The sequence below is a fragment of the Moschus berezovskii genome, chromosome 12, assembly GCF_049115385.1.
Source record: "Moschus berezovskii isolate FMDL1 chromosome 12, NW_MosBer_1.0, whole genome shotgun sequence".
NCBI lineage: Eukaryota > Metazoa > Chordata > Mammalia > Artiodactyla > Moschidae > Moschus > Moschus berezovskii.
In genome coordinates this window covers 32,951,113-32,974,691 of record NC_142471.1, presented here as the reverse complement: position 1 = coordinate 32,974,691, position 23,579 = coordinate 32,951,113, and the positions used below count along the sequence as shown (strand labels likewise).

At 40.3% G+C, this 23,579-nt stretch overlaps 1 protein-coding gene across 1 annotated transcript in view; it reads right to left on the bottom strand.

Annotated features, from left to right (window-relative positions):
- The window catches only part of LRMDA (leucine rich melanocyte differentiation associated), a 1,238,587-nt gene that overhangs the window by 275,063 nt on the left and 939,945 nt on the right, over positions 1-23,579 (bottom strand). Inside the window, exon 6 of the mRNA XM_088842049.1 lies at positions 10,970-11,054. Within this exon, the coding sequence (XP_088698175.1) occupies positions 10,970-11,054 (85 nt within the window). The remainder of the gene's footprint in view (positions 1-10,969; positions 11,055-23,579) is intronic.

Genomic DNA, 23,579 nt, shown 5'->3' with positions numbered 1-23,579 from the left:
GATGCACAAGAATAAAAAGAGTCCAGGACTAAGAACTCCTCTGACAACAGAGGAGTGTTTTTCCAGCATGATCTTGTATCTGTCTGTGCCTGCAGAAGTCCAGAGCGGTCAAGGTGAAACCCTGGTTTCATTTTATTTAAAAAGTTGAACTATCATTGACAAGGAGAACTCTGGATCTGTTTCAAATCCTGGTCGGATTTGAAAGTTGTATAAAGTTTCATTTCACTTCCTTCAGGCTACACTATTCAACTCTCAAAGATGGATGAGCACACCCTTCAGTAAAAGGCATTGGGGAATAATGATTTCTCAGTCTCCCTTGCCAGCCCACACCTGATCTCCACAATACTCACCCTTTCCTTAGAGCCAACCCTAAACGGCACCCACTGTACTTCCAGTCCATCAGCTACTTTCCTCATATTCTGTACAATTGAAAAAAAAAAAAAAAGCTTCTTCTATTTTTTTTTTTTAAGAATAACTTTATCCTGGGATTAAATTCTCAAGTTGAAGACATCCCAGAGCACTATACTCTGCAAAGCCAAATACTCTCAACATTCTTCTTTTGATATACAAACAAAACATTTTACCTCACCACAGGCATGCCCTGTAGAGCAGCAGCATCAGAAAGGTAGAATCATTCTAACTAACCCCCGCTTTAAGGTTGCTTGTCACACGTACTCACCTAGATTATGGCCAGAAATTAAACAAGAACTCCACTTGGTCTCTCCCCAAGTTCTGTTTTACACTGTGAAACAGCTTTCCTCCAGGATTCCTCCAAGTTTGTCAACTATACAAATTGTTTCATTCCAGCGGTTGCTTTAGAACTTTTATATTCAAAGTGTATAGGACCAACAACTGGGTAGAAATGTAAGAGCAGAGAAGTAGGGGATGGAAGATTCATTCTGAAATTGTGTTTCTGTATTAAACACATGTTTGTGTCTCAGTTTTTTAGGTATCTATGAGATGACTTGGAGAAAGAGATCTTAGACATTTAGAAGCAGAGAATGGAAGGAATAAAGCCTTTAGCAGTGGCCACTCACATGTGATAAGACAAACCTGGCTTTCTCCTCTTACCTATTTGCTTTCAACTCAATTCCTACCTTCATCGGAGGCCACCTCCCCATACTTACATCCTTACTCAGCTCTCCCTTGCACTCTTGGATCTAGCTTAACCACTGCCTTCCATGGGTACGGGTTTCCTTCTCCAATTAGACTACAGGATTCCTGAAGGCAGAGCTCATAGCATCTTTTGCACTTCCCACAACCTCCAGCACAGGGTTCCTCTCAAAAAACCCATGACTGACTGACTGATTGAAGAAACAGAAATAGGCCCCTGCAGTGACCTGAAGCATATGGAATTCTGATTAAGGGAACGGAGAAGGCAGAAAGCCCAATTCCACACCCTTCATAAAGTATGCACATCCCAACAAATCCCAAGTTATTGGAAAAGTAACAGCCCCGTCCCCTGACCAACCCCAACCAAGAATTTCATTAGTATGGATAAAGACCCAGAGCAGTAAATATTAATGGCTGGAAAGGGGAACAGGAGGACAGAAGGCTGAACCAAGCAGGTGTTCACTCACTCAATTTCAATCCACTTGCAGCCAACAACGTCATCCTTTGGCCTTCTTGAGCTCGCCGACAGGCCATTTTTCATGATTTTACCATTTCTGGCCAAATGCAAACTTTTTAATTAAATGGACCACACAATTCCAGATGTTTGTTTATTTGTTCCAAAAAAGGTTGTAAAAGCTCTGCCTGAGGAAAAAACCTGAGGCAGTGGTAAAGTTTTCTATGAGATGAGGAAACAAATGAGTGCAAGACCTAAGCCTGGGAAGTTAAGGTTGGGCAGAGCTCTCGGCAGAATGATCTAGACCAAAAGCATTGGCTTCAAAGAGCTTTCCTTTCAGAAACCCAAGATTTGGGAATAAGACACCCTGGGCCCTTATTAGTTTTTATAAGACTGTAACTCATCTTGAGCCAAAGGTCCAAACGAGAACACATTTTTGTGGCTGCCCTGCCTGCTTCCTATATGTTTGTTCCTGTTGCCATGAGCTCCACTACATTAATTTTAGCAGTCTTCCATTTAACAGGCCAGATTATAGCCCATGGCTGAGTGACAGTGGGGAATCCTGCAAGAGGGAAGGGAGAGGGCATACAGGCAGAGACTGCAGCTTCCCAAGAATCAGGCTGGCTTCCTCGCAGCTGTCTGTTCTCTGGTACTCTCTACCTCTGAGGATACTCGATTATTAAGTCAGCCAATTGCATTTGTTACAGAATGGTTCTTATATTCCTTCCACTGTTTGCCAGCCACTCCATTCTGCAGCATCAATTGCTCGATTATTTCACCATCACCCTAATTGATTCTGTACTCTAAATTTTGGTTTCTAAAGCAATATCAGAAATAATAATATGGGGAGGAAAAGCATTGATTGTCCATTTTCTCTGATACCCAAGCCAGGGATACCCTGAAACCAAACCTTTAGCAACCTCAAACCACAACTCCACCGTGGCCGTAAGTTTCCCTTTACATAGCCTCCACCCCTGCTCCACTGGCAGTGTTCTGGCCCCAGCTGTCCTCCCCATCTGTTACCAAGTTGTTTCCTAAATTACCTTTGCTTGAAACCTGCTCTTTAGAGGCAGTCACGTAACTTGGTGTCAAGAAATCCAAAGCCTCTAAAACGGGGCCATATTCCCTTCAAGGCAATCCCACAATGGCCTTCTCGAGTCCTGGCTCTTTTCTTTCCAATCCCCTGCACACTGCTTGCAGATTAATAACCACAGAGCAGAGCTTTAAATCAAATCTAGATTTAAATTCTACCTATTCAAGGCCTACCCAAACACAAACTCATTCTACATAAGAACACTTATTTCTGAATTTTTCAAAATTGGGTCCCTGCCTCCAATGAGTTCTATCTATCCTCATGTTTTCTTTACCCATTACCTTTTTCTGGAATGTCCTTCTGCCCTCCACCCTTAGCTGTCCTTCAAAGCTCAAGGCCAACACCTAAACAGTCATACCTAGCTACTCTAGCCTTTACTGATTTTCTTTTCTAAGCATTTTTAACACATCTGGCCTTTACCAAGTAAGGGGACTCTTAATTATATAATATCTGTTCGGTTGGCATTGCTTCATTTTTGATATATCCTTAATCAAACTATAAATTCTTACAAGACATATACCATATTCTGTTTCTAAGTTCTCCATTTACCCTAACATATACTTTGTTCACAGTGGATAAAAAATAAAGACATACTGGAGGACTCCTTGAATGTTGGTGCTCAGGGCAAGATTCGTCATCTCAGGAGTCACACCTGACCACATCCCAGCTCTTCCCTTGCAATGGAAAGCCAAAAACCCAGCCCACATCTTTAAAACTTCAGGACATTTCATCTCCAACTCTGTCAATTCCAGACCCTCCATTTTTTTTTTTTTTTTTTAATAGAGGGCCATATTTTTCACCACTGTTTTTATTTGGTCTATCTGTTGGTGGAAGGGTTATCCTTTTGACTTCTCATCCTATAGAAGTAAGGATTATTACTGTTGGGAGTGTGGAGCAAGATTCCATTTCCCCCTCCTTGCTTTGCTTCTGGAATGAAAGAACCAAGTCCATCACCCTTCTGTGTCTATGAGTGCACCACAGTTCTGCCCAAAGAGTAGAAATAAAGCAATCACAGAGACTGCAAATGAAAAATCATCCTTGGAGAAAAAGGATAGGAAATGGACCCCTATGGATTTCAAATGCTTAAAGGAGGTTGCTTCAAGTTCCTGGCTAAAGTCCATGCCAGTCCTGGTAATAGTCTAACAGACTCATCCATCTTCAGATTCCACTTGGCTTGCTCTTCCATCACTGACAGCTCCCCAGACAGCGAGCGCACACACACACATCTATCTATATATGCGGCAGTTTCCATCTACACCGCCCTCCGTTCCAATCCACCCAGCCTCGCTCTGCACAGAGTGAAGCTATTGACCCTGCAAAGCAGCAGGGAGATGAATTTGATGACCCAGACTAGAGTTTTTAAACCATTTCAGCAAGGTCTAGAATCAAAGGAAAGTACAATTTATTCAGCACTTAGTAAAGTCCTTTTACTTAGGTACAGAGCGCACACACTGAAAACAGACTCCCGCTGCCACACAGATAAAATAAACCTGTCAACCACTACTGTCAAATCACTAGTCACCTCGATTAAATAAAGGAAACTTTAGCATCTCTCAGCATCTGAGACTTTCACCCAGATTCTAAGCCCATGAAAGCATTATGAAGGGAAGAAAATATTAAAGTGAGGGGTTCTGTTGAAAATGTCATCAGAGGAAAGTATTTTACATAATTAGAAAATGCTAATAATAGCTCTGCACAGGGAACCAACACACTCTGCCCCCACACATCCAGGGCAAAGCCATAGCACACAGAATCTGAGACAGGGGAGCCAAGACTATGCAGTTATTTGGCAGGACCCACAGACCAACCATGTCCCCCTCGGTGAGGAGTGCTTCTACATCACTTGCCCGCTTTTCATTTTCTTTTTCAGTTTTCTTTTGTCTCTCTTTTTCTCCTCCCTCTGCTGCTATCATTACCCACCTCTATGTTTCTTTTTATCCACAGATTTCATATACTTTCCATAGAGGAAAGCTGGATCCATCATGCTTCTCTGAATCTTCAGTGAATCAATCACATTTTCTGAGAAATCATCTGATGGTTAGCTCCCTTGAAAAACTAATCAAAATATTCTGGGAGAACAGAAGGCCACAAATAAACAGGTCAACTTGGTTATGAGTCTAATCTTAGGTGAGAAGTACCTGACAGAGTCAGCATAACCATGGAATTGCTTATTCCATCTTTTTAAATGGTCAGTGAAAACCAACAAGCAATAGGCAAGAAGACTTCTTGATGCTGAACTGGTAAGAGTTCAGCAAATAAATACACCTATTTTCCTTGAGTCTTTGTTATTATTCTTTATAGATTCCATTTATAATGATCAAGTCTACTTAAGCCTTCATATTCCCTGTGGGTTGATCTTAGCAAGATGGTAGAAATATGAAAAATAGAAAAAGGATTTTAAATTGTCTGAAGGAGAAAGACTGTCTTCAAATCCTATTAAGCTAAAACAAATTATGATGAAGTTTGGTTATCTTCCCTAATAGCTCAGATGGTAAAGCATCTGACTACAATGCGGGAGACCCAGGTTCGATCTCTGGGTCAGGAAGATCCCCTGGAGAAGGAAATGGCAACCCACTCCAGTATTCTTGCCTGGAAAATCCCATGGACTTAGGAGCCTTGTAGGCTATAGTCCTTGGAGTCGCAAAGAGTCGGACACGACTGAGCAACTTCACTTCACTTGGTTATCAAGCAGCCCCATCTTGAGCTTTCCTGGAAGTATTCTACTTGCTGGCACACAGTTTTTGTGGCCAACATCTCCCCATCCCAAACATCTTCACCTACGTTGACACATCTTCATTTATATCCATTTAATTTTCCTCTGATTCATTTCACTTTGGCTTATTTAAATAGTTAAAGCAAAACTCTCTGCATTTATGACTTCCATGAAAATGTGTTTTATGATTTCTCAAGCTAAAATTGTTTAAAAAATAAAAATAAAAAATGCCTGCAGTTTTTCTTTCTGTCTTTTTCTTCTTTTTTGGATGACACTCATTGAGCTGCTTCATGGAGAAATACAGAAAAATCAATTGCTAAGCATAAAATGCCATGCACATTAAGGAAACTGAGAATGATAACTAATTATGATAAGTTGCTATGTAAATCACTCTATGACAGTCCCAGCAATCAATTCCCAACACAAATAGACCAAGCCCCTGGTTGGAGAAGAAGATGAGCTTCTTGCAACTGTGTCAATAAAAATAATGGCAAGGTTTCCAACAACTGATGAAAGTAGGGTATTATTCCCAAGGAAGTTTTCATAATAGACTCCCTCTCAGCTTCTTGCTCTCTTTCATACTTTTAAAGTCCAGTGCATAATATGACAAGCTAATTATGGTACATCTTCCCAATTGTTTAATCAATGGAAGGTGGGGGGAGTAATAATTCAGGGATGTTCACTGGTTTTGCAATTACTTTGCAAAATGGGTGTGCACAAACAACTGGAATGAGACCCTCAATGTGATAGCTGTTGGCAAGGTAAGATTACGGAAGATGTGCCGACTTGTCTGTTTTAACTGGGCACTGTCACTACCCACTCCTCAGGTTTTCTCTGCAGATCAGAGGAGAAAACTAGAAACTACATTTCCCCAAATCCCCTCTGTGCATGGTTCTTGTGGGCCAGAGAGAGAGACAGTACGATTTGGAAATCCAGAAAGAAGGGGCAGGGCAACATGCAGGTAGTCCATAAAGTCTGAAGAACTGAGTGCTGCAGACTGAGAAAGTTAGTAAGAGATGCCCAAGGATTTCTGAGATGCACAGAAATGGTCATCAAGATCTTAAGAATCACAGATCTCAGAGCTGAGACTTGGGGTGACACCAGCCCTGTCAGTTCTTTCCTGCATGTGTAAGCCTCTCATGCCTTACATTAAAGTCTTTCATAATTTGAATAGTGTGCATTAAATTTTCCCTGTCTGAATTCAGACTGGTACCAGAGCATTTTCCTCTTTGGCTTTTCAAACTGTCTCTGCTTCTGCATGTATAGATTTGTAATTTTTTTATAAAAGGGTGTCAGAAAGGCGTAACAGGCAATTCTTTTGACAGAACAGGCAAGGATGCCATACTTTGTCACAGCCTTCACACAGGCTTTGGGAATGAACCCCTGACAGCGGACAGCTCCAGGCTGTGCCTTTTCCCGTACATTCTCTCCTTTTTCCCCCAGCACAATGCCACAGTGAATACTGCATCTGCTTCACGTATCCTGTGTAAAGGACAAATATCTGGGGTGGCCTGGGATCCAAGGACACAGAGTCTGGAATTTTTCCTTTCCCATGTTGCTGAGTGATTCAGTCTTTCCTAGCAATTGTTGTGGGTGTCTTCCTCTGTTAAATAAGAACAGTAATATTTACCCTCCCCACCTTATTGGGTGTATTGATGGTTTCTGCTCTAAATAGAAATGTCTTCCCAAAAGACACAATGGTTAATAAAGATGCAAATTCTACTTCTAATAGCTATTAGAGAAAAAGTAGCAATATATGGCTTTCGGGGGTACATCCTATGGCCAGGATATATTGAAAGAGACATTTCTCCAACAAACATTTCAACATTCCTCATAAATGTGGCTACCCACTGACGATGCAGCATGCAGACCATCCCTAGGCAGCAGCCGGCATCACTGTTACAGCACCATGTCCCCGTATTCTGAAGACAAGCTCAGAACTAGAGGAGAATTCTCAGAGATTTTAAGTGGACTGTTCTAAAACTCTATCTTTATTTACCACAACCTGCATCTTATTGAGAGTCCAGTCCCTTCTCTGAGAGCTTCTGAACTGGTGCAAGAATTCCATAAGTTGCTTTAATTGATCCCATTCCTTTCCATCACCCAAACACCAGAGTCCACACAGTATGACTTCAAAAATAATTATCTACTTGGAAGTTATGCAATATGGCTAAATGCTGTCTGGCAATGAACCAACAGATAGAGCTCCTGTCCAAGATGACTTGGGTTTCTGAAAGCAACAGAGTCGAGCGAGGTCTGCCATTTCTAAGACTGGCCTCTCCCTTCAGTATGTGCCCACCCCCGAAGGCGGATGGGTCTCCTTCCTCAGATACAATCAAGTTACCTTGCAATTTATGTGCAACCAGGTACTTTGATAACAACCAGAGGTAGCAAAGTTACTGCCTTTCCCCTGGGTTTCTATTGCTTATCATTTACTGAACAAATATTTATGGATCTCTGATTAAGTAGGAGGTCCTGTGACAGGCACTGAAGATACAGTGGTAAGTAAACTAACACCAGTACCTCCGACCTCCACCCCACCCCGATCTCCACCGAAAGCTGCCATCCAGGAAAACAGCCCCTGAAAAGGGAAAACTGACCTAATGCAAATGGATAGAGTGGGATCAGAGGAGCTTTCCTTGGAACTGTGGTGTTTCAGCTTATACCTGAGTAGGAGTTAGTGATGTGAAAGAAAAGAGTTAGAATCTATATTGCCCCTCAGGGAGCTTGTGCCTTTATGAGGAGTTCAAGACATACACAGACCTCACCTGTGTTATATAAAGCAGAACATAAGCAATTACACAAAGGAGATAAGGGCTTCCCAGCTGGCTCAGCAGTAAAGAATCCATCAGCCAATGCAGGAGACACAGGTTCACTTCCTGGTCCAGGATATTCCTCTGGAGAAGGAAATGACAACCCACTCCAGTATTCTTGCCTGGAAATCCCCATGGACAGAGGAGCCTGATGTGCTACAGTCCATGGGGTTGCAAAGAGTCGGACACAGTTTAGCAACTGAACAACAACAAAGGAGCTAAAGAAGGGGGGAAATTCCATGAAGGTACAATAATTAAAAATCTCAGAGAGGAAGCACAAAGCACAGGGCATCACTATCTCTAGGAGGTTTGGATTATCTATATGTTATATATGGAAAAATAGAGTCCCCTGACTCCTGATCATTATTCTGAGCTCAGACTTCTCTTGCATTTGAATCTACAGTCCTTAGGACATGGATCTCTGGCCTATCAAACTCGACATTGGAAGTTACATAAAAGGACAAGCACAGGGAAAATGGCATGTATAGAAAAATAGCAATTTGTACATGAACTACTACCTACCAGTTTGTGTAGTCACTGGTGCAGAATGAAAAGAGATTGGGAGCCAGATGAATCAAAAATTATTTGCAAATAGAATTTCCACTTAGGACTTTACAGACTGAGTTCAGACATCATGGAGGATTTCACCTGGGAAACAATTGGTGTAATTTGCCTTTATAACGTGGAAGTACCTCTCTGGATAAATATTTGTAGGCTGTTTCCATGAAAATATTAACAAATGACACTCAAGGAGTTTGGTGATCTAAGGAATCAGAAACTTAGAATAATTTCTTTAACTTAAACACAAAAAACCCCAAGATGTCATTAAGTGGTTTCATTCTGGTGCTGAAAACTATTGTTTTCCTCATTTGTCACTGCATGATTCATGCCAAGCTGAAATATTTCATCTCATATTTTCCCTACACATATCAGCCCAACAGTAATTCAGCCTAATGGGCGTCTTTGGTTCTCTCTTTCTGATCTCCTCATGACCATAAGTCCAAAGACCTTGCCATCATTTCATGATGCTGACTTGCTTTTTCAACATCCAAGTACTTAGCAATGATTAGGCAACGAATGTATTAAACGTGTATTAATTGCTCAGGAAAATCAAGACATCTGTCTTGGCTTCCATTAAAAAACACTTTTTCCATTGGAATGTCATTCAAGAGTGTCTATTTTAACTCAGACCACACCAGGCATTTTTCCATATTCCAAGTATTACCCAAGTATCTTCAAAACTTATTGCTTTATATTCCTTTTCTTCAAGGTTCAGATTTTTTATTTTACTGTTACAATGACAGATGAACTTTGCCCTGTTACTGATGACTATCACTTATCTGATCAAGTCCTCCTGTTGTGAAATTTCAATTTCATGGCCAGATGAACTGAAGCAGGCTTGAGGGCTCTGAGACTTCAGTTCTTATTCGTATAATCAACACAAACTCAATCAATTCAAATACAAGAGACTAATAAATAAATACATGAGACTATGATGCAAGGCTTAATTTGTTATTCCTTCTAGACAGGGTATAATAATTTGTGTAGAGGAATTCCCCCTACCCCATGAAAAACAGTCTCTAAAGGGATATACTCAAAATCTTCATAAGAATATTCATGTTCAAGCCCCTCAAAAACACACTGGCAGCTATTTATGCTACTTGACTTTGAGCAAAATTGATTTTCACAAATTGCACATTTCCAGAATGGAATCACAACTGAACCCTAATTAAACCAACACACATTAATTATGTGTTAATTAATATTAATTATTAATTAATTAAACCAACCCCACTGAATCCAGACATCAAACAGAAAACACAAGTCCAAGTCACAGATACCTGGAGATCCTACAGAATGTTAGTGTGCCATTTACCCAAAGCCCCCACATCTCCCTAGAGGGCCAGTTCCATCACTTTCTGATAATCTCTACAGACTGGTCTCCTACCCACCCATCCTGCAATGCAGCTTGGATGACAAAGCTGGAAGAGCCCTTATTCAGTGTCCCTTGAATGTACAGGGTAATTTCCTGCTTGGGGAAGCGATGTTTAAAAGTATGTATAGCCCTCAACCTAAGCCTGTTCTTACTTACCCTTGGAAGGTAGATTCATAACTATGAAATATGACTGTGGTCAGAATAAAAAGGGGTAAACAATTTACATCACATGGCCTCTTCCTGTCCTAACCAATTACAACAAAAGTGATCACATGGTCCTTGGCTTAAACAGCCAGACATGTTTAAACTATATTCCTTGCAGACTCTAGAGATGACAATAGAAAGTTAAGGCTTTAGAAGAGTTGGGTAAGCCAAATTAAAATTTCAAGGATCAGAGAATTCAAGGAAAACTGCATATTGATTCTATCCTTTTAGCTGTAATGTAGAGTTCACTCATTTTGAAATTACAGATTTCAACTATAATACTCCCAAAAAGTGACACTTTTACAAATATTAGTGAGTTTCCCAATTTCTCTCTGCCACTTTCTCTGGAGGTAATGACCTCCTTTGTAACTTTTAAGTGTGATAATCTCTTTGCTTAAAGAAAAAAAAAATCACAAAATTATATTTCACCATAGACCTATTTGCCTTCCCAATAGACTGCCGCTAAATTCTATTTAATATGAGTCAAAATTACTAGGCTTGACAGGTATGGTTTTCTCATCACAGACTTGAAAAGCACTTGTTCCATCCAAAGTGCCAAGGCAGCAGTAATGATCCCCAAGCTCCGCACAACCCGGCATCTCTCCCTGAAACCACAAAACGCAATAAAAAGCACGGTTCCTACCTCGGTGGCTGGTGAGTTCCCTGGAAGCAGAAGGCAGGGGTGTATAGCGGCTCTTAGGAGAGACAACAACGCTGTCACTGGAGGCCTGTGTGAAGAAAAAGCACAACAATATGAGCAACGCCAAACACTAAACACTTCTGTTTACCAAACTTGTCTCCTTGGGATCTGGGTTTGGAGAACACATTATGGACCAAGGCTCTTCTTAGGAAGCAAGAGCTGTCTCTGTTGAGATAATATTTTGGTAAGTGTAGGGTCAAATACGATGCTTTGAGGGGACTTGGTACCGGTGGAAGGGATCTGAGACAAGGGGATGGTTTGTTTATTGAGTGGAATTCTGAGGAGGAGAAGGAAAAGAGATGTCAAGGGCAGGAAATGATGCAGACTTAGATTTCTTTCACAGTTATTCCCTAATAGATTTCTACCCAAAACTCCCACAGATTAAACACTGACTGTACATAAATTTCTACGGAACCAGTGAAGGGGCTGAGCTCAGCCTGCAGGGTGGATGGGACAAACAGGGCTGGTTTACTGGGCCCAGTGTGGCATGGAGGCAGGGGAAAGGTGAAGACCTAAGAAGCATGAAGTGACCCTAGAGATAGATATGTGATCTCGAAGACCTTGCAGTTGGGGTTGTGGCTACATTTAACACTAGCACTAAAAAAATCATCTCAAATTTGAAGTACAATGGTTATCAACAAAACTTTGCCATTTGGAGGGCTGAGAGAAAATGATATGAAATCTATCTGTGAAGATGCTTTTTTTCCTACATGCAAAGTTCTTCAACCATCCACCTTGATATGGTGTGACCCAGGCTGTTCTCTTTCTCTAATTAGTGCTACACCCATGGGGGCTAAGGTGTGAGGAAAGACCACACCTGGGGAGCCAGGTGTCACTCAGGGCTACTGACCAGTATGTCATATTCAGAGTGAGGTAGCGTGGAACACGAAGCATCACTACTGCAATTCTTACTGAGACTTCTGAATCAAACACTACCTTTTTTTTTTTTTTTAATATCCTAAAAAGAACATCTGCTAGGATCAAAATCCTAGGCTTACAACCTTTCCAAGCTTCATGAAAAAGTAAATTTCATTAATGCTACATTTTTCTTTCTGGAAAAGGAAATGCATTCTATGGGATATATTTGCCCTAGTAGGAGCAGGCCTTTTCTCCAAAGAGATTATAGACATTATAGGAATCAAAACTAAGTAGGAGATTAGACCTACTTGCTAGAAAAACCCTTTAAACCCTGTTTCTGACATTTGAGATGTTTGATTAAGCGGCTTTCAGTGGAGACTTAGAGAAAGAGTTCTGAATGGTGCAAAAGCAGAAGCTATGTCCCTAAGGTAGAGACAGATTTTGGGCAGCATTACTTAACTCCAGCAGCAAAAGAAATATACTGTGTTTAAAGCTTGATCCAAGGGTACTGGGTCCAGAAAGATCAAAGTTCAGTCGCTAAGAAAAACATTTGAAAAAGTACCTAAAGACTTTTTCAGATGCTGTAATCATATAAAACAATCAGCAATTAGATTAAAATTCAAACACTAGAATCACCAGGTGCTTCTCCATTTGGCATTCAAGGTCTCCTGTAATTCCTATTTGATCAATCAGTTCAGTTCAGTTCAGTCGCTCAGTCGTGTCCGACTCTTTGCAACCCCATGAATCACAGCACGCCAGGCCTCCCTGTCCATCACCAACTCCCAGAGTTCACTCAAACTCATGTCCACAGAGTCGGTGATGCCATCCAGCCATCTCATTCTCTGTCGTCCCCGTCTCCTCCTGCCCCCAATCCCTCCCAGCATCAGAGTCTTTTCCAGTGAGTCAACTCGTCGCATGAGGTGGCCAAAGTATTGGAGTTTCAGCTTCAGCATCAGTCCTTCCAATGAACACCCAGGATTGATCTCCTTTAGAATGGACTGGTTGGATCTCCTTGCAGTCCAAGGGACTCTCAAGAGTCTTCTCCAGCACCACAGTTCAAAAGCATCAATTCTTCGGCGATCAGTTTGATCAATGAGACACAAAGATAATGTTCTAAGTATGGCGTCTATTCATATGCTGCTCCTGCTTGAGGCGGGGGAGGAGCAACGGGGTCTGTCCTTCCACAGATCTACTATCCTTCCACTGCAAGAGGCCAGAGCTTCTCTCCCTGTCAATGTTTCTGCTCCATCTCATTGCTAAAAACACCTGAAAATCCAGGATGAGTTTTAAGTTGCTATATTGTGATGTTTCTTGGTACTTCTAATCTCAATTTGGGCTGTTGACAATTTGATGACAGCTTTTCCTAAAATTACTAGAAGAAACTACCTTTCAGCAAATATCTCTGACTGGGCAAAACATTCAAGTTTTGTAACCAAGAGTAAAATAGTGATTTAAGTTTTATTTCCAGTTTTAGTCAAAGCAAAAATTGTGTGGCTTTAGTTCTGTTTTGCAGTCATCATTCCATGCCTAGCATTGAATTACTTTTCTGCTCAGTGTCCATTTATAAACTCAAGTCATGGAAAAGAATCCAAGAAGAGAACAATTTTGCAAACTATGCCTTTTGGTGAGATTTTCGTGGCTGGATGTTTGGGAAAACTGCTACAAACCAAGATTCTAAATACCAGTTCTTTGACTTGACTTTTAGCAAAATGAAGTCCATGTGATCTTTTTAATAGTGATGTTGAAAAGTATGCTTAGAAGCTTGATTCAGAAAAGCACAATCATTATATGAAAGAAGAGGACACGACAGCGTCTTAAATTTGCACATTACCTGTCCCTGAATAAAGAACTACCCTTAAAACTGAAGCAATACACTCATAGTATATCAAGAATGAGATAATAGAAACATTGGTGGAAATTTTTAAATTTTTCCTTTATGTGGATAAAGCAGATATGCCTAAAATGGGATCAGGAAAACTGCGGTAAATCAGACTCCTCAGAACTACAAATAATTCACAAATCTGTAAGTACTTGGCAAATTTTCTAACCATCCATGGCAAAAAATTACACTTTCACATTTTACTTTATGAATCTCCCCGTTAGAGGATTTTTGTAACATCTACAATAAAATATTAGCATTCAGAATATCTGTCTTTAAAAAAATATAATAAAAATGGACAAAAAAATAAGACAATTTAAAGAAGAGAAAACCTGAGTGGCCAATAAATAAAAGAGAAGATGGTCAAATTCACTAGACCTAAGGGCACCTCAGTTAAAACAAAATACAATTTTTTTGTTCATCATAGTTGGCAAACTTTTAAGTCTAATAATTAAGAGTGCTACAGAGAACCAAGGACAACAAAACTCTTAACCTCTCATATTTTGCCAGTGGGAATGTACATTGGTTCAACCACTTAGGAGAGTAATTTAGCAATATCTAATAAAACTGAAAATTGGTACTGCAATTCCCTTTAAAATATATACACTGGAAATTTTTACTCAGGTCTGTAAGGTGGAACACAAAACAATGTTTATTGCAGCATTATTTACAACAGAACAAATTGGAAATAATTCAAATGTCTATCAATGAGCAAAATGGATAAATAAAATGTTGTATATTCATATGACAGAATAATATTTAGCACTTAAGAGCAATAAAGCTGATTTATAGATCTCAATTTGAATAGGTCTAAAATTTAATGCAAAGTGAAAATGCAAGTTACAAAATGATAAATTCAGTGCAATACTATTTATGTAAATGTGTAGTTCTTTGATCTCATGTGTATATGGAAAAATCTAAAAAATATAAAAGTTAAATATTAAATTCATGAAAATGGTTGCCCCTATCAGAGAGCAGAGTAACAGAACTGGGGCTAATGGACAGCGGGGAGCTGAAATTTTACATGAAAGGTTTATTTCTTTTATTGAAACATAACAATTGAAAAAAAAACATATTAGAAAATACAAATCCTGTAGGTAACTAAGCGTGCTTGTCATTTTTCAAACTTTTCTACATTTTTTTAATTTCTCAAAATTAAACATGAAAATTGAAAAAACAGGTTCCTGTTTCTACCTAATCTATACATCCCATGTTGAAAACCCATAATTAGAGGACATTTTCTCTAACAGTTTTCCAGGACTTGCACAACATGAATTAAGGCCATCTCTGGTTGGCTTTTTTGATGAAATATCCCAGTTCTAATTCTTATTAAGCTACTGAATTTAAGAACAGAATAGAAAAAGCTGGTAAATAGCAATAAATATAAATTCCCCACTTCATGCCAAGGCTTAAAATGCTCATTCTACCTGGTAAGTCTTTCTACTTAAGATTGGCCAAAGCTTATGTAGGTTTTTGTACTTGTCTCCTACTCACAATTGGAGAGTTCCTAATAATTTTTTAAACTCACATCAATAATGATAATGGTCACTAATATACTGTGCTCTGCAATTTCCATCATGCAGAAAGGAAGGTAGAACTTTGGCAACCTCACTGGAAAAGATTCAGCGAAAGTACAGTAAAAGAGACTTGCAAAGTGAGAATTTCATTCCGCGGTTCCAGAAAACAAATGTCTTTAGATGAACTGTATAATTCAAGCCCCCTCCCATTGGGTGCATTCCACAGAAACCTGCATTCCAGAGGATATGTCTGAATATCATGGATGCCCGGAAGGAACATGATATAGACCACAGAAGGAGATATTTGGCAGGCTTCAAAACAAGAAGGGGGCAGCTACAAAGTTGTTTAATAGCCATAAATCTCCCAACTATTTTTCACAAAATACCATCTAAGACCAGAGCTCCACAACTCATTCCCCATCACTCAGCTCAAGTGGAGCGCTCTGGCATGCTCACTCACCCTTAAATCATACACTGCATAAAGTGATCCCAGGTCTGGGAAATTTGTCAGCCTCTTTCAAGTAAAAGCAATCTTCGCTTTTCATCACAATTCATTCCCTGAAACTGTGGTATAAAGCTGACTCTTCTAAAAACATTTATTTTCTCTCATAAGAAAAAGCATCACTCATTTAGTTATCAAGGATTTAATAACCACCTACTATATGCCAGGCCCTTTGCAGAGAATACCAAGAAAATTAAAATCAGGACCTTAGTTGCATTCCCAACTCATTAAAAAAAAAAGAATCATGATTAAGGCTGGTTAGTAAGAGTCACCAACTCTAGCCTGATCCCCCATATTTTGCATCATCCAGAACTTTGACCCTAACCTCTAAGATGACAGCTGAACACATGGATCAGTAATTACATTCTTGCTTGTTTCTTCTTCATACAGAGAGCTTTCAAGATTAACTCTATTAAATTTCTGAGATTAACTATACTATTAACTCTGGTACCCAACATGCTGCCAGAAATACAGAAAGAAGTCAATGCATAATGCTTGAATGAATAAAACATTTTAATGTCAAAGAGAAAACTATATACCATGATTATAATTCAAAACAAAAGCACGAGCCAAGTTGCCAGAAGCAGAGGTAAAGACTTGACAGCATCTCAAGGATTAAAAGCCACAGAACTAGCCTAAAGATGGAGTCTTCCGACCAGCTCACAGGTAGAGGCAGGACGCCTTCCAATGTGAAGACAGGAAGCCTCCACCATAGACGCAATGTGTTGGGAAGGTGGAGGAACAGGAGTAACTATATTCTTGTCCAGGGACAGAAGCCAACAAAAATGAGAGAAAAATAAAGAGTAAAAAGGGATGAGGGTGAGTCAGGAACCAAGGGACCAAGAAAGGATACAACTGGGCAAAAGGCAGAGTCAGAGCAAGAGCCGAGCATTCAGCTGACTGAGGAGGTGGGGTGGGGGAATAATTCAGAGCAGAAGTCCCTCAGGGAAGGGGCAGGTTGGGTGGAGGGCTGCACCAAAGGCTCTCAGGAATCAGGAAGCCCTTTGCAGGCAAAACCACCTCTGAGTTTGCCATTGTTTTTATCTGATCTAAAGGGACTCTAGTTCTGCCAGTGCCTAAAAGGCATTAGGCACAGAGTTGCATGTATAGAACAGCCTTTTGGACTCTGTGGGAGAGGGTGAGGGTGGGATGATTTGGGAGAATGGCATTGAAACATGTATATTATCACATGTGAAACAAATCGCCAGTCCAGATTCGATGCATGATACAAGATGCTCAGGGCTGGTGCACTGGGATGACCCAGAGGGAAGATATGGGGAGGGAGGTGGGAGGGGGTTTCAGGATGGGGAACACATGTGCACCAGGGGCGGATTCATGTCAGTGTATGGCAAAACCAATACAGTATTGTAAAGTAATTAGTCTCCAATTAAAATAAATACATTTAAAAAAATGAAACGCTTATGGGAGAAAAAAGGAAAGAAGGACTATAGGTAGGGAGTTTTTTGGACCTTTACACAAATAATCAAGTCACAGAATGTAAGAGCTGTAAAAGACCTTTTCAGTCATCGAGCAGTGGTTGCCAAAATATTTTAGCAGATATTTATATAATAAAAAAATAAAACCATCTATATACTGAATACTATGGAAATAATCATAATTATTTACAGTAACCAAATATAGGGCTTCCCTGGTGGCTCAGAGGTTAAAGCGTCTGCCTCCAATGCGGGAGACCCGGGTTCGATCCCTGGGTCGGGAAGATCCCCTGGAGAAGGAGATGGTAACCCACTCCAGTATTCTTGCCTGGAGAATCCCATGGACAGAGAAGCCTGGTAGGCTACAGTTCACGGGGTCGCAAAGAGTCGGACACGACTGAGCGACTGAACGGAATGGAACCAAATATAAAATAAATATGCAAAATTTTTATTACACAATATTAAGTTAACATAATAAATATAAGAATAGTATTGATACATCTGTTGCTATTTTTAACATAGTATTTGCAATGGGAAAAAGGGTAAAAGTTAATAGGCAAAGATGGAAAGATTTTTGTGAACAATGTGGTTTGCAATGATTTGATTTTTAAACTTTATTTAATGGTGCCATTGCTTTTGGCAGTTTAAAATATTTAAAAATTAAAATCCTACACGGGCTAATGTGAAACAACACATTTGCCAGCAAATATCTCCTGAGAAATCTGTACGCAGGTCAAGAAACAACAGTTAGAACTGGACATGAAACAAAAGACTGGTTCCAAATCAGGAAAGGAGTATGTCAAGATTGTATATTGTCACCCTACTTATTTAACTTATATGCAGAGTACATCATGAGAAATGCTGGGCTGGATGAAGTAAAAGCTAGAATCAAGAATGCCAGGAGAAATATCAATAACCTCAGATATGCAGATGACACCAGATATGCAGAAGGAGAAGAACTAAAGAGCCTTTTGATGAAAGTGAAAGAGAAGAGTGAAAAAGTTGGCTTAAAGCTCAACATTCAGAAAACTAAGATCAGGGCAACTAGTCCCATTCCGTTCCGTTCCGTCGCTCAGTCGTGTCCGACTCTATGCGACCCCGTGGACTGTAGCCTACCAGGCTTCTCCATCCATGGGATTCTCCAGGCAAGAATACTGGAGTGGGTTACCGTTTCCTTCTCCAGGGGATCTTCCCGACCCAGGGATCGAACCCAGGTCTCCTGCATTGGAGGCAGACGCTTTAACCTCTGAGACACCAGGGAAGCCCCACTAGTCCCATTAGTTCATGGCAAATAAATGGGGAAACAATGGAAACAGTGACAGACTTTATTTTGGGGGGCTCCAAAATCACTGCATATGGTGATTGCAGCCATAAAATTAAGACACTTGTTCCTTGGAAGAAAAGCTATGACCAATCTAAACAGCATATTAAAAAGCAGACTTTGCCCACAAAAGTCCATCTAGTCAAACCTATGGTTTTTCCAGCAGTCATGTATGGATGTGAGAACTGGACTATAAAGAAAGATGAGCACCGAAGAATTGATGCTTTTGAACTATGGTGTTGGAGAAGACTCTTGAGAGTCCCTTGGACTGCAAGGAGATCCAACCAGTACATCCTAAAGGAAATCAGTCCTGAATATTCAATGGAAGGACAGATGCTGAAGCTGAAACTCCAATACTTTGGCCACCTGATGTGAAGAACTGACTCACTGGAAAAGACCCTGATGCTGGGAAAGATTGAAGGCAGGAGGAGAAGGGGACGACAGAGGATGAGATGGTTGGATGACATCACCGACTCAATGGACATGAGTTTGAGTAAGCTGCAGGAGTTGGTGATGGACAGGGAGGCCTGGTGTGCTGCAGTCCATGGGGTCACAAGGAATCAGACACGACTCAGTGAGTGGACTGAACTGATCTTTCCAATCCCTCCCATCAGAGGACAAGGAGATGTGACAGAAGGAGGGGGCATAGGAGTTAAGGAGGAAGGAGAAGGGGGCAGAAAAGAAAGTGGGCATGGAGTGGGATAGGAACAAATGTTTCCTAAAAGCTTTCTAAGTCTAATGGTTTCCCAGTGTATGTGTATATCCTATTACTACTCTCATCCACAAAAAGAGAAAACTGAGACCTAGAAAGTATAAGTCACATGCCCAGGGCCACACAGTTCTAAAATCTACAGTGGGATTAAAAACCAAGTCAGCCTGATTCTCAGACTCCAAGGAGTTTCGCCAGTTCCAAACCTTCTTGGCAGCAGAGACCCCAGGTCTTTACGATACTCCTCTCCTGGCCATTGCTCCACTTTTCCTCCTGCTACTGTCAATGGTGCTCTTGTCTGGCCTCTTTTTCAGGACTGTCAAATTCAAGGGTGTAGGGACCAAGATCTGTGTTAATAGTGAATGCCTTGCAGCTCCTAACAAACCAACCTCTCCCAAGCATTAAGAAAGGATTATTAAGCGAGAGAGAATTTACTAATACCTTGGGTAATTTTAAAGGTAGAACATTCTATCTTTAAAGAAACAGTCATCTTTGTCCACAGAAATATGATAGAACACAAGTTAATACTTTGCTGCTAATCATTAATCCTTGCAGAGGATTTAGTTTGTGTCATATGTTCAAACAGAATGTAATATATTACAAACCCCAAGTAATGAGGGTCTATATATGATTATGATTATGTCTGTGTCACATTTCTTGAGCATGTTTTATATGGAGTCATTTTAAGCACACTCTTTCATTTAACTATCCCAACAATCTTAAGATAGAAATATCATTATTACTATCATTTTATAAGTAAGACAGTTGGGATTTAGAGATATTAAACAATTTGCCTGAGAGCATTCAGCTAGTATATGGAGAATTTAGAATTCCAACTAACACAGCTTGACTTCATAGCCTGAATTCCAACCATTCTTCAATGAATTTGATGTTCAAAGGTACCTAGAGAAGAAAACCTTCCTGGGTTTAGTACATATACTAAGATAAGCAATACATTTCCAGTGCTAGTGCTAAGTCACTTCAGTCATGTCCGACTCTTTGCAACCCTAGGAACCTTAGCTGACCAGGCTCCTCTGTTCATGGGATTCTCCAGGCAAGAACACTGGAGTGGGTTGCCACATCCTCCTCCAGGGGATCCCCCAACCCAGGGATTGAAGCAGCATGTCCTACATCTCCTACATTGAGATACGATTAAATTCACCAGAATATGCCATGTGTTTTGTGGTCTGATATATTAATAAAACCATTTAGTTATTTATAAAATAACTGACTATGTAATGTAGATGCAGAGCACTTCAGATCTCTTTAGCCCTTTGGGGTTGACATAACCAATGGTATGTATGGTCAACCTGTTCAGTTCACTTCAGTTCAGTTCAGTCGTTCAGTCGTGTCCAACTCTCCGTGACCCCATGAATCACAGCACGCCAGGCCTCCCTGTCCATCACCAACTCCCGGAGTTCACTCAAACTCATGTCCACAGAGTTGGTGATGCCATCCAGCCATCTCATTCTCTGTCGTCCCCTTCTCCTCCCGCCCCCAACCTTTCCTAGCATCAGAGTCTTTTCCAGTGAGTCAACTCGTCGCATGAGGTGGCCAAAGTATTGCAGTTTCAGCTTTAGTATCAGACTTTCCAATGAACACCCAGGATTGATCTCCTTTAGAATGGACTGGTTGGATCTCCTTGCAGTACAAAGGACTCTCAAGAGTCTTCTCCAGCACCACAGTTCAAAAGCATCAATTCTTCGGCGATCAGCTTTCTTCACAGTCCAACTCTCACATCCATACATGACCACGGGAAAAACCATAGCCTTTACTAGATGGACCTTTGTTGGCAAAGTAATGTCTCTGCTTTTTAATATACTATCAAGGTTGGTCATAACTTTCCTTCCAAGGAGTAAGCGTCTTTTAATTTCATGGTTGCAATCAGCATCTGCAGTGATTTTGGAATCAAAAAAAATAAAGTCTGACACTGTTTCCACTGTTTTTCCATCTATTTCCCATGAAGTGATGGGTCAACCTGTACCAGCTCACAAAAGCCAATGGTTAACTTTTCAGGAATGCCATATTTAAGTTGATAAACACAGTTGTTATTTAAATTTCAATTATATATACTTGTGATTGGATAAATAATATTAAAAGTAAAGGCAATATATAACCAAACTCAGCACTTTCTGTTTTATAAACTTTACTACTACTTATGCTCTGGAAATTATTCATGTCTATTATGTTTACAAAGCTGCTGCTGCTGCTAAGTCACTTCAGTCGTGTCCGACTCCGTGTGACCCCATAAATGGAAGCCCACCAGGCTCCCCCGTCCCTGGGATTCTCCAAGCAAAGCAGAAATACTATATAATATATACCACTTCATAGCTCTTTCCAACTCTTCAGTGATGTGACTTTGGTAGCCTGACATCAGCCATGATGGAAGTATTTACAGCAGAAAATGGCAAATGCTACAAATTAGTGATTAATTATCTTATTGATTTTTAAACTTAAGAAAATGATGGGGAAATATGAATTATTCAGATTAAACTTAAAGGTTATGTTGTGTCTATAGCCATTACATTGTGAATAGCACCAAAAAGCTGAGGAAATATTTTTCAAATATTCAAAAACTATTGTCTGATTCAGTAAAGAAGTTGCTCATGCCATTCACAAAAGAGTGAAGTTCTGACATAGTAAGAAAAGAATATAATTGATGCTTATGTCAGAACTATACTTATTCATCAAATGCAACCAAGTATTAGTATTAATAATTAGTAATTAGTATTAATTACTAGTATTGGCAATAGACACCACCCTTATGGCAGAAAATGAAGAGGAACTAAATAGCCTCTTGATGAAAGTGAAAGAGGAGAGTGAAACGGTTGGCTTGAAGCTCAACATTCAGAAAACAAAGATCATGGCATCTGGTCCCATCACTTCATGGGAAATAGATGGGGAAACAGTGGAAACAGTGTCAGAATTTATTTTTTTGGGCTCCAAAATCACTGCAGATGCTGATTGCAACCATGAAATTAAAAGACGCTTACTCTTTGGAAGGAAAGTTATGACCTAGATAGTGTATTAAAAAGCAGAGACATTACTTTGCCAACAAAGGCCCATCTAGTCAAGGCTATGGTTTTTCCCGTGGTCATGTATGGATGTGAGAGGTGGACTGCGAAGAAAGCTGATCGCCAAAGAATTGATGCTTTTGAACTGTGGTGCTGGAGAAGACTCTTGAGAGTCCCTTGGACTGCAAGGAGATCCAACCAGTCCATTCTAAAGGAGATCAACCTTGGGTGTTCATTGGAAGGACTGATGCTAAAGCTGAAACTCCAATACTTTGGCCACCTCATGCAATGAGTTGACTCACTGGAAAAGACTCTGATGCTGGGAAGGATTGGGGGCAGGAGGAGAAGGGGACGGCAGTGAATGAGATGGCAGGATGGCATCACCGACTCAATGGACATGAGTTTGAGTGAACTCCGGGAGTTGGTGATGGACAGGGAGGCCTGGCGTGCTGTGATTCACGGGGTCACAAAGAGTTGGACACGACTAAGTGACTGAACTGAACTGAACTGATTGGCAATAGATGTGAAAGTTTGGCCGAAATAACAAAAATATTTGGTAAGACTGCATTAGATGACTAGAATTTATAACCAAAAGGATTATATATTTAATTTTATTTGTAAGCTGTATACTACTCAACCTTTATATACACAACATTACAAAAAGCTATGTACATGTATATAAGCATATTTTTTCCCTAAGAGCTGCTCGTTAAACATTCCCAGCATACCACTCTCTCTCTCTCTCTCTCTGTATATAAAACATTTATTATATAACATCTAACCACTCCAGTACTCTTGCCTGGAAAATCCCATGGATGGAGGAGCCTGGTAGGCTGCAGTCCGTGGGGTCGCTAAGGGTCGGACACGACTGAGCGACTTCACTTTCACTTTTCACTTTCACACAATGGAGAAGGAAATGGCAACCCACTCCAGTGTTCTTGCCTGGAGAATCCCAGGGAAGGGGGAGCCTGGTGGGCTTCCGTCTGTGGGGTCACACAGAGTCGGACACGACTGAAGTGACTTAGCAGCAGCAGCAGCAAGGTATGTTTGGTGCTAAAAGGATAGTAAGAAAAAAACTAAGCTTCAAAAATTCTGTCAACTTATTAACAATTTGGATATCCCCTACTTCTCAATTTCCTGTGCTCTGATGCCTTACTGACTAAGACTTAGATCCACACACCATCCTCTGTATGACCTTGGGCAATAAACTCTTAAAGCTATACTTTCCTCCACTGTAAAATGATAATGACAATAATAGTCATTATAATGATGATGATAGTTAAAAATTGATAACACTAACTTGTGCTTACTTTGTGTCTG